Below are 16,916 nucleotides of genomic sequence, written 5' to 3' on the forward strand. Positions count from 1 at the left end.
GTAAACATATCTCATCCAGTTTTTCTCAGTCTTACCCCCACCCCAATGCCAGCCTCATTCTACAACAGTGGCACCATATAGCATTTGTCCCTTTGTGACTGAGGCATTGATTCTTTTTCTGTCATCCTTAGTTATTGTCCAGCTCTCTGATGCATAGCAAGTAATTATAAAGACCATGGCCTGTATCAGACGCACCTTATTCTCTAAACCAACTATATACATGCACCTTTTAAAAATCACTTTGGACTTACTTGTAAATATTTAAATTGTTTTTGTTTATATTTTTTAAGGATTTTTGGTGTCATTTGGCTTAGTTTAGAAATATTTTTATTATTATAAATAATGCTTTAATATATTTCCTTATGTATTCACTAACACTGGAAAATGCTAAATAATTTGTCAAGAATTAAAAAGAAGTGTCATTCTAGAACTAACTTGTGCATTTAAAATATTGATAGCTAAATATGCCAGCTGGCCTCCTGAGTATGTGACATTCTTTGTTCATATTCCCACTGCCATGAGTCAGTTTCAGCTCATGACCACCTTCCATGGATTTCTGAGACCACAGCTCTTTATGAGAGGGGACTGCTCATCTGTGTCCCCAGGTGGGGCTGGTGAATGGCAGCAGCCCAACACATAACAAAGGCACCTAAGCTTCCTAACTGTTGTTATTCTGCAGCTTTGCATTGTTGTCATTCTAGATGCTAAGTTGCTCTGAGAATTTATGGAAACCAATTAAGGTGTTTGCTTCATTGAGAATGTGCTCTCAGAATGTTCTTTGGAGACAAAAATGGTGATGCTTTGTCTCACAGACTTTGGACATGTTGCCAGGAGACAGACATCATACTTGGAAGGGTAGAGAGTCAGTGAAAGGAAGAAGACTCCAAAAAGATAGGTAGACACAGTGACTGCATCAGTGGATTCAAGTGTGTTGGGTACAGTGAGGATGGCACAGGATAGGACAAGAGTGAATAAGTGGGGTACTGTATACCAATGAAGGAATTTTTCTTTTCCTTTTCAAAGAAAGGAGTGGACTGGGGTGGGGGTGTGGGGTGGGGAGGGTTGAGCAGGGGGAAAAGTACAACAATGAATGAATGGAAATCCAAAATCTCTGTAAATGTTCATTAAAATTAATAAAATAAAATTTAAAAAGAGTGAATAAGCAATTGGACTAAATATAGAATATGGCATCATTATTGGAGGAAGAGTCATAACTTTCCTTGCTAGAAGCAAGGAAGATGAAGACTTTACCTGATAAGGGTCAAAGACTATATATCCTTCCAACTGAATTCCACCTCAACTTCAAGAAAGTTGAAATTGTCACAGCTGAATCGAGTGGCACCATCATGATATACAGAGGAAAGATTGACATTTTCAAAGATTTTACAGCTCATCTCCTCTGTTTATCTGGGACTCTCCCCACATTTTTATTTAAATTGATGTACCTACGCTTCTCCATTTTTTTAAAATTTAAAATAACTGATTTTTTTTAATGCTCCTGAGCATATACCTCTGTTCTTAGAGTGTTAAACCATGGAGCGCCCCATACAACTCTTTTCCAAGGACACAAGTGCGTGTGTGTGTGTGTGTGTGGGTGTGTGGGTGGGTGTGTCTGTCTACCTGCCTGTGTGTGTTGGCCACCTCTTTCCTAATTCTTAAAAGAAGTTTTCCTGCCTTTTCAGCACGCGATGCCCTGGAGAGAAGGGAGAGCATGTTTGCTGAAGGACACTATAAATATAATGCTTAGAAAATTGACCGGGTCTGTGATCGAAAATATAACTGAGTTGTCTTTGTTTTCTTCCAGTCAGGCATGATAAGAACCCCAGAAGCGGATTACTTCTTGAAACCACTGCCTTCATACCTCACAGGGAAGCTCAATGTCTCTGCCCGGGGTGGACCGCACTCCCACATCCTGTACAAGAGAGCTGCGGAGCCCCGGTCACACAGGGGGAATGAGATCATGATGATCCAGAGGCGGCGAGAACTGGACAGTCTCCATCACTCTCAGCAAGACCACCAACGTCCTCACGCTGGCTCGAAAGCCAAGCACCCAGACAAGCAGCATTTCTGTGGAAGGCGCAAGAAATGTATGTATGTAGGGGGAATCCTCTGTGTGTCTCATGATCACTCATGTCCACAGGAGTTTGCATTATGCCGGTGGTTTGTGATGAGCTACCAACTTAAGCTGAGTTCCAGCGGCCTCTTGAGTAAGAACTACTGGTGGTTTAAAGCTGTCCAGAGAACTACGGAACAAAGGCCTGGCACTCTACTGCCATAAAGCAAGAGCCAGAAAACTCTATGGAGCTCAGTTCTCTGCACACAAGAGGTGAACCATGAGTTAGGTTGACAGGACAGCAACACACTTGTTTTTGTATATTTACAGTTGGTAAGTCAGTGGAATACTTGACATTTTCTTCAACGTGTGTCTGCAGACGAGGCAAAAATTTATCTACATGTTGTTCAAGTAACATGACTCCAGAGGGACCCTATTATCTATAGGTTCAGTATAAAATGGCTTTGTGTGTTTACCGTGTTCATGACTCATTATTTTGAAGATCTCTTAGTCTGTCCTTGGACAGATTACATGAAAAAGTGCTGAGAAGGGAGGAACTTGCTGTAGGTCTTCATAAGAGCTCTAGCCACCTTAGCTATTAATCCTCTTCATGATATAATCCTCTTGCCTGATGCAGGCCATGGTCTTTTCAGTCGCTTGCTATGCATGTGAGAGATGCACAGGGAATAAGAGTGGAAGAAGAAGAGTGGATGCCTTTGGATTGTGGTGTTGGAGAAAAGTGCTGAATATAAAAAAGCAAAGCAAAACATCAATAAATGACAGATAAGTGTTAGAAGAGGGCAGCCAGAGTCTCTTGGAAGCTAGGATGGTGAAACTTTATCTTACATATTTTGGGCATGTTGCCAGGAGAAATATCCCTTGCAAAGAGATGGCATATTTACAAAGGTGGAGGGTCAGCCAGCGAAAGAGTAGAAGACCCTCAATGAGATGAATTGACACAAGACTTCAGCAGCGGGCTTAAGTGTGTTGGAGATGATGAGGATGACACAGGATAGGACAGGGTTCAGATCTGTTGTTCATAGTGTCGCTCTGAGTTGTACTCAACTTGACAGCGCCTAACAACAATAACATCAAGGTGTGGATCCAGGTAGTGTTTTAGCTGCGGTGACTTTTACGTGTAGGCCTGACTGTATAAAGAGAACCAAGAAGAACTGATGTCTTAGAATTGATGTTGGTGGAGAATATGGAATGTTTAAAGACAAGTCTATCTTGGGAGACACACACCTAGGGTCATCCTTATAAGCAAGAACAGTGAGACTTTCTGTCACCTACTTTGGACATGTTATCAAGAAGAGCTTGTTTTTGGAAAAGAATATCTTGGAAAAGTGAAGTGTCAGCAAAGGACATGAAGAGCCTCAAGGAGATGGACTGACAGACACAGTTATTGAAGCAGATACTAGGAGGATGCCGTAGAACAGGACATGTTTCATTCACAACATTTTATCCATGACCTCTTAAAATCTCTTTCAACACATTAGGGTGTGAGTTGTTCTTTACAGTTTTTAATAGGCAATGCTCCCAACATCATAAATGAGAGCTGCGTGTTTACTGGAATTGGCCCTAAGTACCTGATTCTCCCTCCTCCTGGGAGCTGGGGAGAAAGTCCAGCTTACCTCTGACCCAGTGGGGACTGCTTTCCTGGGCACCTCTGCTGCTGGACACAGCACATGTAGCAGAAGTGGGCATACTGCAGGTGTCTAAGGAGATTTGAATAAAGGGTCTGAGAACATCCCTTGGTACCTAAACTAAAGGAGGGCACTGTTCAAATTCCCGGCATCTGAGCAATATTTAAATAGATATTGTTAATGTCAGGTGCCCTTTAGTTAGTTCCAACACATAGGCACTCACAAAGGTTCTCACCCCTGGGCCGATTGGCAGCATCTTGATAGATGGTAATGAGATTGAGATTGTTAACAGCGTCCGTAAGCTTGGCTCCACAATCAACACTTCTCAGTACCAGCAGCTTGGAAATCAAGAGACAAATTGCATTGGGAAAGTCTGCTGTCAGTGACCTCTGCAGAGTGCTGAAGAACAATGATGTCAGTCTGGACACTAAGGTGCACCTGATCCAGGCCATAGTCTTCACAGTTACTTGCTATGCATCAGAAATCTGGATGATGACTAGGGATGTTAGAAGAATTGATGCCTTTGAGCTGTGGTGTTGGGAAAGAGTTTTGGATAAAACATAGACTGCTAGAAAAACAAACAGGTTCGTCCTAGAGAGGGTAAGGCCAGGCTGCTCCTTGGAGGCAGGGACTCTGAAGCTTCATCTGGCATACTTTGGATGTGTTGCAAGGAGGGACCAATCCTTAGAGAGGGATATCATGCTTGGAAGGGTGAAAGAACAGCGCAAGAGAGGATGACCCTCAATGAGATGCATTGACTCGGTGACTGGGGTTATGGGGGTAGGTGTGTCAGAGAAAACAAGGTTGGCAGATAATAGATCAGTGTTGAGAGATGTTGTACATACTTGCAAGTGACTCAACGACACATAACAACAATATAGCAACTCTGTGTACTAGGACATAAAACATTGCCCTCTTCTGCACCATCCATTCAATTGTTGCCATATTTTAACCCACTGAGGAAGTGACTATCAACTTATCTCAATGAGATTATCTCTTTTACGGACCCTCTACTTTTCTAAGCATAATGTCTTTCTCCAACGAGGACTGATGCCTCCTGAAAATAAGCCCAAAGGATTTTCCAAAGGAATTTCCCCACCTTTCCCTCTAAGGAGCACCCTGGCTACACTTCGTCCAACACAGAGTTCTCTGTTCTTTGGGCAGTCTTTTGTGTGTTCGGTATCTTTCACCAACACGGTTCAGAGATCACAATTCTACCTCTGCTTTCCTTAGAGATCATACAACTTTCACATGCACATTAAGTTGTTGTTATTGTTGTTGTTATTGTTATGTGCTGTTGAGTCACCTCCAACTCATAGTGACCCTATGTACAACATGTCCAAAGTATGTCAGATGGAGCTTCAGAATCCTTGCCTCCAAGGAGCAGCCTGGTCTCATCCTCTCTAGGAAGAACCTGTTTGTTTTTCTAGCAATCAATGGTATATTCAATACTCTTCTCCAGCACCCCAACTCAAAGGCATCAATTCTCTTTCTATCATTCCTAGTCATTATCCAGCTTTTTGATGCATAGCAAGTAACTGTGAAGACTGTGGCCTGGATCAGGTGCACCTTAGTCTCCAGCCTGACATCATTGCATTTCAGCACTTTGGAAAGCTTTCTGATAGTAGACTTTCCCATTGCAATATGTCTTTTAATTTCCTGGCTGCTGGTACCAAGAGTGTTGATTGTGAAGCCAAGCAACCTAAAGCTGTGAACAATCTCAATCTCTTCACCATTCATCATGATACTGCCGGTAGGCCCAGTAGTGATAATCTTTGTTTCTTGATGTTGAGCTTCAATCCATATAGGAGGCTGCAGTCCTTGACCCACTGTAGCAAGCGCTTCAGGTCCTCCTCTGTTTCAGCGAGCAGGGTTGTTTCATCTGCATAATGCAGGTTGTTGATGACCTCCAATCCTGATGCCACATTTCCACATACCACAGGTTAAATCTTTCTCCAATTCTTACATCACACTTTTTTATTATAGTCCAGATCAACTTATTATTTGTATATAAAATATTTATAAATGGTTTACAAAGAATATGGAGTATTTTTACCTTTATATTAAGTACACATGTATGACTCTTGAATAATAAGTATGAACACAAGAAGATATTCATAATGCATCTAAAATATACCTACCTTTTTTAAAAAGAAAACAAGCTAGTCAAACCAGTCATGTGCCCAGATACTGGGGGGAAAAAAATCAATGTTTAAACTGTCAGATCATTCAAAGGAACAGATGTAATTAAACATCTTAATGACAGGTAATTGTGGTCTTTTGTTTTTGTTAATTCTGTTGTGTTATCAGTTGATCTTTTGTATAGCCCTGTGAGATAGGTTTACATATTTACAGCTTGTGAAGCTCTGCTTCCACATTCCAGGACTTTGGAATCAAAGAACCCAAATCTTGCTGTTTTGTTTTGTTGTTTTTTGTTTGTTTTTTTTTTAGTTTTTAGTTTTTATGTGCTGTCTCCCAGCAACTCTGAACACAACACACAAAGCATCTCCTGGTCCTGTAACATCCTCGCAGTCATCACTCTACTTGGGCCCACTGTTAAATTCACGGTCTCTGCTCCATGGAGGGTCTTCCTTTTTGCCTCTGACCTTCTCCTTTGTAACCATGATGTATTTTTTCAACAGCCAGTCCTTGATAATGTGACTAACATAGATTGACCAAGTTTTGTCATCATCCTGTTTATGGAAGAATCTTCCAAAAATAGAGCAACTCATTCATCTGGTAATCCATAATTTTTCAATATTCTTTGCCAAATTACAATTCAGATGTATCACTTTTTCTCCCATCTTCCAAATTCATTATCTAACTTACCTGTGCATATTATAAAGGAATAATTTTCGTGACAACTACACTACACAACTACTCTTAAATTGGGTCTTCTCCTTCAACACAATCTTCATTTTATGGATTTTAAGGTTAAATAGTTTTATCATGAGCACTGTTTTCCAAGGCCAAAAGATACATGGCACCAGGAGTTTTGTTCTCTGGCACCAACTGAAAGACTGGTGAATCAAGTCTACTCCAGTGGCATCGTAGAAGATCAGATGTCGCACTCGGCCTTGTGTCACTCAGTCTTTGCCTCTGGTTTGCTTACTCTGTTCTCCTCCACAGACATGCCGAAGCCCCCCCAAGAAGACCTGTTCATCCTTCCCGATGAGTACAAGTCCTCTGTCCGGCTGAAGCGTGCCCTTCTGAAATCACACAGAAATGAAGAGCTGAATGTGGAGACCTTGGTGGTGGTTGACAAGAAGATGATGGAAAGCCATGGTCATGAAAACATCACAACCTACGTCCTGACGATACTTAACATGGTACGGTAGACCTTCCTATGTTCTTAGCCCTTTCCTGGCAGGGCACGTGTGTACTGTTACATAAACTCGGTTGCAAAATGTGGATTATAATATGAAATGTCACAGTTGTATAAAATGTCTATGTTGTCTGTTGTGTGCTCTAGAGTAAATTCCAACTAACAATGACTCCTTATGACTGAGGCGGGCTACCCTTAGTTTCTAACATTGTAATCCAGATCCTCTTAGTTTGAGGGCAAAGATGAATCTGATTCAAGGCATGGTCTGTCCAATTACTTGCTATGCATCTGAGATCTGGACAATACATTAGAAGGACAGAAAAAGAATTGGTATCTTTGAGCTATGGTGTTGGAGAAGAACACTGAACATCCCATGGATGGCCAAGAGAACAGACAGAGATGTCTTGGAGAGGGTGCAACCTGAGGGCTCTTTGTAGGCAAACATGATGAAGCTTCACCTCACATACACTGGACATGTTACTAAGAGGGGTTATTCCTTGGAGAGGAACATGATGCTGAGAAGGGTGGAGGGTTGATGAAGAAGAGAAAGACCCTCAACCAGTTGAATTGACACAGTGACTGCCACAGTGGTCTTTTATGTGTCAAGAAGTGTGAGTGACACAGGATAGAACAGGGTTCGGACCTTCTGTTTATAAGGTTGATATGAGTTTTAGTCAACTCAATGGGACCTAACAACAATCCTTATGAGAGTAGATTATGAAGTCCCTTTCTACTTCTTAATTCTCTCTCTCTGAATATATGTACTCCACATGTAAAGAGATAGATGATAGATAGATAGATAGATAGATAGATAGATAGATAGATAGACAGATAGACAGCGAGCTCTCGCTAGCTAGCTCCGAACCCTGCTCTATCTTGAATCAGTTTCATTGTCTCTGACTTATCTGTCCCTATTGTCCTAGTTACTGTATCAATTATTAACTGCTTCTGAAAACCCAAGGGGGTACTGGTAGGTAAGGAACACTCTGGTTTCACTTCCTTCAAGATAGGCCCTTTTGGTTTTTTAGCAGTCCACAGGATATTCCGTTTTCTGCTCCAACACAATTCAAAGGCATCCATTTTTCTGCCATCCTTATTTATTGTTCAACTTTCAGATGCATAGGAAGCAATTGAAAAAACCCTGCTTTGGATCAGGGGAACCTTCCTGAGTAGGAAGCAGTTGAATAAGAAAATCTGAGTCGAAAGCTATTCGGATACATAGGAAGTCACTGAAAAGACCAGGACAAAGCAAATGCTGGATTCAAACTGGTGACCCTTCAGTGAGCAGTCCAGCACCATGAGTCAAAGGCTTTGATTTTTCTGTCATCCTTAGTCATTGTCCTGCTCTCTGATGCATTGTTGTTGTTTTTGTTGTTGCTAAGTGCCGTTGAGTCATAGACAACTCATAGGGACCCTGTGAGTGAAAAAACTGAACACACATAACTTTCATTGTTTCTCCAAGTTCATAGGGTTTCTGGAGGCAAGGTGTTTTGGAAGTGGATGTCACTTTTGCTTTCAACTAAAGGCATGTAAGCAACTAACTGAAAATACTGGAATGAAAAATCACTAAAGCAAATGAAGTAAAAAGGACAGAGTTTGGTGCCTTTAAACGTCATCAAATGTTTCTACCTAAGGAAAATAACGGCCTATAAGATATCATCAGGTGCCGTCGAATCGACCACAACTCATCACGGATCTATGACCAAAACATCTGAACATATTAAATTGTAGAAATTGGCTAAATAGTTCAAACTTTCAAAGAATAGCTTAGTTCAGAAAGAGAAGACTATTGTTCAGAGAAAGTGCTTATTGATAAGTGAAAGTTTGTTTGTTTTTTTTTTAAGCTGAGAAATTACCTGCTTCTTTATTACTCCTTAGGAGAAGCTACCCTTTGTTGGGTTCTTTATAAAACTCATTAAATATAATCAGTTGCTGGACATCTAATAATTATTTTAAATTGTTACAGAAGAAAATAGAGAGCAGGGGGAAACATGGCAAGTGATTTTAAAGACCTTGGCTTAGCAAAGTGTGTTTCTTTCCCCCTTAAAACTCTTTATGAGCAATATTTTTGAAATAGCCTTCCTGTCCTCCTGCCTAAATAAGGACGTCTCTGGATAGAGAAAAGAATGAGCTACGAACAGAAAGGTTGATGGTTTGAGTCCACCTAGATGGACCTGTGGGCGCTCTGGGGAGCTCTGGTGGCCTAGTGGCAAGAAGCTGCACTGCAATCATGAAGGTACATGGTTCGAGTCCATCTGCTGCTCCAGGGGAGAAGGGTAGGCAGTCTCCTTCAGCGCAGTTAACTGCCTCTGAAAATCTGCCTGAAGGTCAGCTATGGGTCGATGCCTACTGAGCAGTACACAACAACCACAGATGTACCTCGGATGAGAGACCTGGGGATTTTCCTCAAAAGCCTGAACCTTTTGAAACTGTATGAAGCGTACACACCGGCTTGCCAAGAGCTGCGGTTGGCTCGAAAGCAACTAACTGATCCTAGACCATCGATCAGCGAAGCCCACACGTATCATTTCAGCTCCTAGCTGTCCTGTAAGAAAGAGTACACCAGTCCCGCAGGCGCCCCGAGGCTGTAAACCTTACAGAATCATCCCTCTCTCCCAGGGTGGCTGGTGTGTTCCAGCTGCTGGGCCTCCCATAGCAGCCATGGGCTTTAACCACTGTGTCACAGGCCTCGCTAATAAGCTGAGTGCTTCTTGACATGTGCCGTCTTCCCATGATGCTCTCTGGTCCTCTGTGGACTGAGCTGTGTCCTGGCAGGGAGCTGAGGTAGAGGGTGAAGCAGAGTCCTGGGTGATTCCTCTGACCTGTGGTGGAGGCTGCGGGGCCCGGGCTGCTCCAGGGCACATGGTGCTACTTCTGTGCTCTAGAATGTTCTGTTACCTAAGGATGAAATTGGCTCTTTGTGGCTCACGACACACGGTGTCCCCGGCCTTTGCTCAGGCCTTCTCATCATCCTGTGCCCTGTCTGTGAACTGCCGCCTGCTGTTAGGTTCTCTCCTCAGCCATCTGCTCTGCACATTTATTTCCTTATCTTCTTGGATCATGTTGGCCACTTCCCAAGTGTTTCTCTTATGTTTCTGGAATGCCTCGTCAGGAGAACTGGGGAGCCCTTGGCTGATACACTCACCATTGTGATTAAAAACTCTCATTTCCTCTTTCAGGGACACTTAGCAGCATCCACAATTAAAATCCAGCCCCACTCCTGTTGCGTTGCTTCAGACTCCTCGCAGCTCCAGGCTGGAGCAGATCTGGCCCGCAGGGTGTCTGAAGCTGAAAATGTCTGTGGGAACTGATTGCCAAATATCTTTCTCCCACAGAAAGAAAGCCTGGTGGATTTGAAACACTGACCTTTTGATTAGCAACTCAGAATGTAACCCACAGCATTGATTTCCAGGGTTCCACTTACTAGCATGGACACTTGGTAATCTTTTCAATGCCCTTTGATGATTAAAAAAAAGTCCCATTTTGATATATGAATGGGTATTCTTGTCATTACAGAAGTCCAGAGGAAAGGCTGCATAGTGGAGTGGACTTAGGAGGAAGGGATTGCATAACAATGAAAGAGTTTTTCTTTTTCTTTTCAAGGAGAAGAGTGAATTGGGGGTCAGGGGTGGTCAGGGAGAAAAGTATAACAATGAATGACTGGAAATCTTAAGTCTCTGTAAACTTTCATTAAAATTAATTTAAAAATATTACTAGAATAGGATATTGACAGGAAACTGCCAGAAGATAATGTTGGTTTCAGGAAAAGTTGAAAAAAAAAATTAAACTCTTTTATTTATATTAAAAAAAAAAGTCCCATTTTAACTTCATCCACCAATGTGTGAGGACTGAAGGATTCACAGTTAGGGCTTTGTTACTCCCAACTGTGGAACAATCTAAAAATTTTAATGCTATCATAACCTTGTCACTATGGAAGAAAGAGGCTAGTTTTTACTGGCAGGGCTCCTGTCTCACTGACAGGCTGTTGAAAAGCCACCATTGGGTAACAAAGACACTAATTTCCTGCTTTTCTTTTTTTTAAAAAAATCTTTCTAGGTGTCTGCTTTATTCAAAGATGGAACGATAGGAGGGAATATCAACATTGCCATCGTAGGGCTGATTCTTCTAGAAGAAGAACAGGTACAATATCTTGGCAATAACCAACACCTTTTTTTAAATAACAATGGGTCCAAGAGTAATGCATGCATTTGTCATTCCTTCTCAGGAATTTCTTAAAAAATCATTTGTGTCTAATGTAGTGAGGTGAAAGCCAGCAGAGGTATACTCTTTTACCATATTTATTCAACCTATATGCCCAGCAAATAATCTGAGAAGTTGATCTGTATAAGGAAGAATGTGGCATCAAGTTTGGAGAAGGACTCAGAACCTGCCCTATGCAGATGGCATTCTTTCTTTGGATCCACAGTAACACCCATGGAAGCAGTAGTCAAATCATCAGAGGATGGATTGTGGACAAATCTGCTGCCAGAAAGCCCTATAATGTGCTTTAATGAGCCAGGGCGTCAGTTTGAAATCTAAAATGTGCATGACCCAAGATGTGTCAGGCTTCGTGTGCTTATGGAAGTTGGGTAATGAGTAAGATACACTGAAGAAGAAGTGATACCTTTGAGTTTTGATGTGGTAAAACTGTTGGCTATACGGTGGACTAAAAAAATAATAATAATCTTGGAATACTTGCTGCCAGGGGGTTCCGTAGAAGCAAAGGCAGTGAGATTTCATCACACACACTCAGAGTGGGTTATCAGGAGGGACTGGTCCTGGAGAAGGACATCTTGGTCTGTAGAGGGTGGGTGGAAAAGGGGATACTTTGTGACTTTCATATGTGCATATTGACAAAAACACTCTTAACTTGGCTTATAAGAAGATGACCTGTAAGAATGTTTGTGGGGTTTTTTTGGTTGTTTTTTTTTTATTCATTTCAATGAACATTTACAGAGAGTTTGGATTTCCATTCATTCATTGTTGCACTTTTCTCCTCGCCCACCCCACCCCCACCCCCAGTTCACTCTTCTCTTTGAAAAGTAAAAGAAACATTCCTTTATTGCTATACAATCCCCCCTCAACCCCCACCTCGAGTATACTCCACTCTGCAACCTTCATTCTGGACTCTTATGATAATCATAATGTCCTAAAATATAATGTTTTTAAACTTTTCTCTCCCTCATTGATTTTAATGCAGTATATGTAATTCATCCAGTTTTTCTCATTCTTACCCTAACCCTGATGTCAGTCTCATTCTATAGCAGTGGCACTATGCAGTGTTTGTCCTTTTGTGACTCAGCATAATGTCCTCCAGGGTCACCCATTTTGAATAATATTGCATGAGTTCCTTGCTTTCCAATGCAGCGTAGTATTCCATCGTGTGAATATACCACAGCTTCTCTATCCATTTGTTTGTTGATGGGCACTTAGGTTGTTTCCAACTCCTTGCTATTGTGAACAAAGCCGCAATAAACATGGATGTGCATATATCTGCTGTGGGGTATATGCCCAGTAGTGTAAGAATGTTTTTAACTGAGTGAGTATTCAGGAATAGAGACCACAAACAGGAGCTCTTAGGTGGAATTGAGCCTCTCTGTATGGCCAGAAGACTAAGACTGTTTCCTTGCCTGGAAGCTCAATTCTCGCATATGGCTTGACATTGTTTGACTAGCTCGACATTGTTTGATGGCATGACTTCCCACGTCCAGAGTATGATGAGACTACCCCTTATTACCTTCATCCTTCTTGTCATTGTTGTTTTGTGCCATCAAGACGGAAGTGACTCATAGCTGACCGTCAGTGGGTTTTCGGAGACAGTTTATCACATCGGAGGAGAATGCCCATCTTTCTCTCCTCGAGCAGCTGGTGGATTCGAACCACCATGCCTTGATCCTTTGATTGTATTTTATTCTGAAGCATTTTGCTTGAATCTCTTAGAACAGACAAAAGTTCAACTTGTGCCAGATCTTACTAGCAGCAAGTACAAGAATCCCCCCTGTCATCCGGGACCTCTTTGTGGAAGTATTTAGGGTTCACTGATGGAATTCTGGCTTCCCTGCAGAGGGACTAGGTCCCCCCTTGCTGACCAATGCACTGCCTGTGCAGCTTCCTGCCTGTCAGTGGAAGCATGTAGATTTGTTATGAAGCTGAACAGGGAACTCTGGTGCCTTAATGTCAAGGAATTACACTGCCAACTTAATGGTATGTGGTTCGAATCCACCTGCTACTCTGTGAGAGAAAAATGCACAGTCTCCTCCCATGTGATTTACTGCCTCTGAAAACCCTCTGGAGATCAGCTATGGGGGGCTTCCAACTCAGTGATACACAATTGTAAAATGGTGCAACCATTCTGGAAGGCAGTTTGGCACTTCCTCAGAAAGCTGAACATGGAAATTTCATATGACCCAGCTATTCCACTATTTGGATTATACCCTGAGAATATGAGAACTGAGGCACAAACTGAGATTTGTATACCTGAGTACATAGCAGCATTATTCACCATCGCAAGAACATGGAAACAGCCCAAATGGCCAACCACAAATGAATGGATTGAGAAATGATGGTACATTCACACAATGGAATACTATGCAGCATGCAGGAGCATTAACTTTGCAAATTATTACCTAACTTGGGGGGGACTGGAGAGCATTATGCTGAGTGAACTAACTCAGTCCCACAAGGATAAATATTGTATGAAACCATTATTGCAGAATGAGTATGTGGATCCAGGAGGGGGTGGGAGAGGCTGGAAACAGAGGGATGTGGATGTGCAGGGGGAGAGGGGATTAATCATTGGGTTGTACAAATTGAAGGGTTGGGGAGTGATGGAAATTGAATGAATTTGTTCAAATTTTTATTAGAATTTTGTAAATAAACTAGTTGGGGGGTGGAAGGAGAGAGAAGAAAAAAGATGTGGAAATCTACCTTCCAAACATCAGCCAATAAAAAGCCTGTTGATTCAAACTACAAAAGCCCTTTCTGGGAATGTGAACCTTTTGTAGTTAACAACAGCCTACCTCAATTTATACCAAGCAAGCAACATTTCTCATCCTAAGCAATGGGAAGGAGGTGATCATGCTCATAAAAGGGTCTCCTTTTGATTTTGTTCCAAGTTGATTGTTTACTTGAATTAGGAGAATGAGTCCTGACTCCAAAGCCCTGTCCATTTTGGCTGACATCTCGGCCACATCTCCTCTACCCTATCATTTTTTTGTTTATGAAATTAAGATTTTTGAAATGAAATAAGAGAGTCCTTCATACTTGAAAGGTTGAGGATGCTGCCTTTTTGCTGTGCAGGTGAGCTCACATGGCCAGGCTGGTCCCTAGCATGGATAGTCACGGAAGATACAACTTGATTGTGTTTTGTGTATGCTTGGGGCTGTAGGAGTTGGTGCCCAGTGGGCTTCTCAGGTGGCAGGTTAATTATTCCTTGTATGAAAGGGTTTTCACCTTGGACTTCATCCAAGGTGCAGAGAATGAGCAGGGTTATCTTTTGATCATACACCTGTGTTAACTTTAATTAATGCTGTTTTCCTGGAAATCGCTGCTTGAAGAATGCAAAGCATGCCCCAGTATGTATGTGCAGCATTGGGTTATGGGATTCTCTGAAAAAGCCAAATAAGCAGTGAAGGAGGAAACATTCAGATTGGGGAAAAAATGTTAAAATAACAGTTTCATAAACTTTGAACTTGACTGTGTGTATCACAATAAATTGTGGCTAACCTTGAGAAGAATGAGAATCCCTGGGCACTTACTAAAGCTCATATGAAACTTGGACAGGGAAGTCGTCATCAGAACAGAGCAAGGAAATGCTGAATGGTTCAAAATCAGGAAAGGTATATACCAGGGATGCATCCTGTCTCCATACCTTTTCAATCTATATGCAGAACAGATTATTTGAGAGTCTGGACTTTATGAGGAGGAATGTGGCATCAGGGTTAGAGGAAGACTCATTAATAACCTGTGTTAATGCAGATGACATAACCTTGCTTGCTGAAACTGTGGAGGACCTGAGGTGTTTGTTACAAAAGGTCAAGGATTGTCATCTTCAATATGGACTGAAACAGAACATCAAGAAAACAAAGATTCTCAGTACTGGGCTGCTTAGCAGCATCATGATAGATGGAGAAGGTTTTGAGGTTGTTAACAATTTTAGCTTGCTTGATTCCACAATCAACATTCTTGGTACCAATAGTCAGGAAATCAAAAGACAAATTGCACTGGGAAAAATCTGTCAGGGACCTCTACAGAGTGCTGAAGAGCAAGGATGTCATTTTGGAGACTAAGGTATTCCTTATCTAAGCTGTGGTCTTCTCAATTACTTGCTGTGTGTCAAAGAGCTGGACAATGACAAGAATGATAGAAGAAAATTGATGTTGAGTTGTGGTGCTGGAGAAGAGTATTGAACTTACCATGGACCGCCAAGAAGACACAAGTCTGTCCTGGAGAGGATGAGACAAAGCTACTCCTTGGAGGCTAGGATTGTGAAGCTCCATCTCACTTTGGGTGTGGTTCCAGGAGGGAGAGTCCTTGGAGAGGGACATCATGTTTGGAAGGGTAGAAGGACAACACAGAAGAGAAAGAACTTGGATGAGATGGATTGACACAGTGACGAGGGTAATATGATTAGGTGTGTCAGAGACAATGAGATTGGCTCAGGATAAGGTAGAATTCAAAGCTGTCGTGCACAGGGTCACTCTGAGTCTCAAGCAACTCAATAGAGTAGCAGCATTGGAGGACAGGGAGAAATGCCCTGTGGATTGACAATGCTGTCAATGTCTGTGGAAGCAGACTGCCTCACCTTTTCCCTAAGAAGCCAATATTAAATCATCCAGACCAGTGAACACTGAGTTAATGACTGACCCTTTAACCCAGACATGGACAGGATTCCTCCATATAAATAAAGCCTAGCACAGTCTACTCTTTTTTTTCTGAAAACAAGTTTTATTTAAATAAGTGTAAATACATTACATAACATTAAAACTGAAAAGGGTGGTGGGGGGACAACCAGTTGTTCCTTCACAGGGCATTGGGCCGCTGTTGCCATCAAGCTGCAAGCTCTACAGCTAGCCAGGACGGATACGTCAGCTTGTTCCCGTGTCAAAAGTTTAACTCTGAAGTTTGCCTCACATCCTGGTGTTTTCTGGGACAGACAAGGTTTCAGGATTATGTCTGGTCAGAAAGAACTAAGACCTTGGTGGCAGATAGATGTCCCATCTCTCTCCTAATCTCTGCCTGCTTTGCTGGGTACAGTCTACTCTTGAAGGTGTCCCCATTGCCCCCAAACTCTTTGGTTCTTGAATTCACCATTCTCATCTTGACAAGTTTGCCATTAGAATGTGATAAATAATATCTGTGGTCTTCTGTACAGATTCTTTATCCTCTCAGCCTATTTTGTGTAAGCGATGCTCAGCCTCTCTCACATCTGTCAAGCTGTAACTGACAGCAGACCCTCCACTGGGATTTTGGAAGCTTTATAATTCATGGGAGGAATTTGCCCCTTTTTTCTGCCCCTGAGACCCAGGTGGATTTGACCTTCCAGAGAGGCATCAACTTGATGCCCTTGGGCTAGCAGCATATCTCATTGCCGATGACACCACTCATCCTGCCCCTTCTCGTACGGCTAGTTCTTCTCCTTTGTTTGTTGCTGTTGTGTGCCATTGAGTTGCTTGTGAACTCAGAGCAACCCTATGTACAAGAGCCCTAAATGCTGCTCTATCCTGTGTCAACCTCGCCATCTCAAACACACTCATTCCCACCACTCCACTCACAAAATCGATCCATCTCATCGAAGGTCTTCCTCTCCTTTGCCACCCCTCAACTCTCCAAAACATGATGCCCCTCTCCAAGGACCAGTCCCTCCTTGCAACATGCCCAAAGTATGTCAGAC

The 16,916-nt window shown here is 42.2% G+C and overlaps 1 protein-coding gene across 1 annotated transcript in view; it reads left to right on the forward strand.

Moving 5' to 3' along the window:
* Positions 1-16,916, forward strand: part of ADAMTS16 (ADAM metallopeptidase with thrombospondin type 1 motif, 16) — a 311,357-nt gene that overhangs the window by 92,952 nt on the left and 201,489 nt on the right. The window contains exons 4-6 of the mRNA XM_006901302.1: positions 1,805-2,087; positions 6,829-7,028; positions 11,081-11,164. Coding sequence (XP_006901364.1) covers positions 1,805-2,087; positions 6,829-7,028; positions 11,081-11,164 — 567 coding nt within the window. The remainder of the gene's footprint in view (positions 1-1,804; positions 2,088-6,828; positions 7,029-11,080; positions 11,165-16,916) is intronic.

This window comes from Elephantulus edwardii, unplaced genomic scaffold (assembly GCF_000299155.1).
Source record: "Elephantulus edwardii isolate Elephantulus edwardi_28Jun2011 unplaced genomic scaffold, EleEdw1.0 scaffold00317, whole genome shotgun sequence".
Classification (NCBI taxonomy): Eukaryota; Metazoa; Chordata; class Mammalia; order Macroscelidea; family Macroscelididae; genus Elephantulus; species Elephantulus edwardii.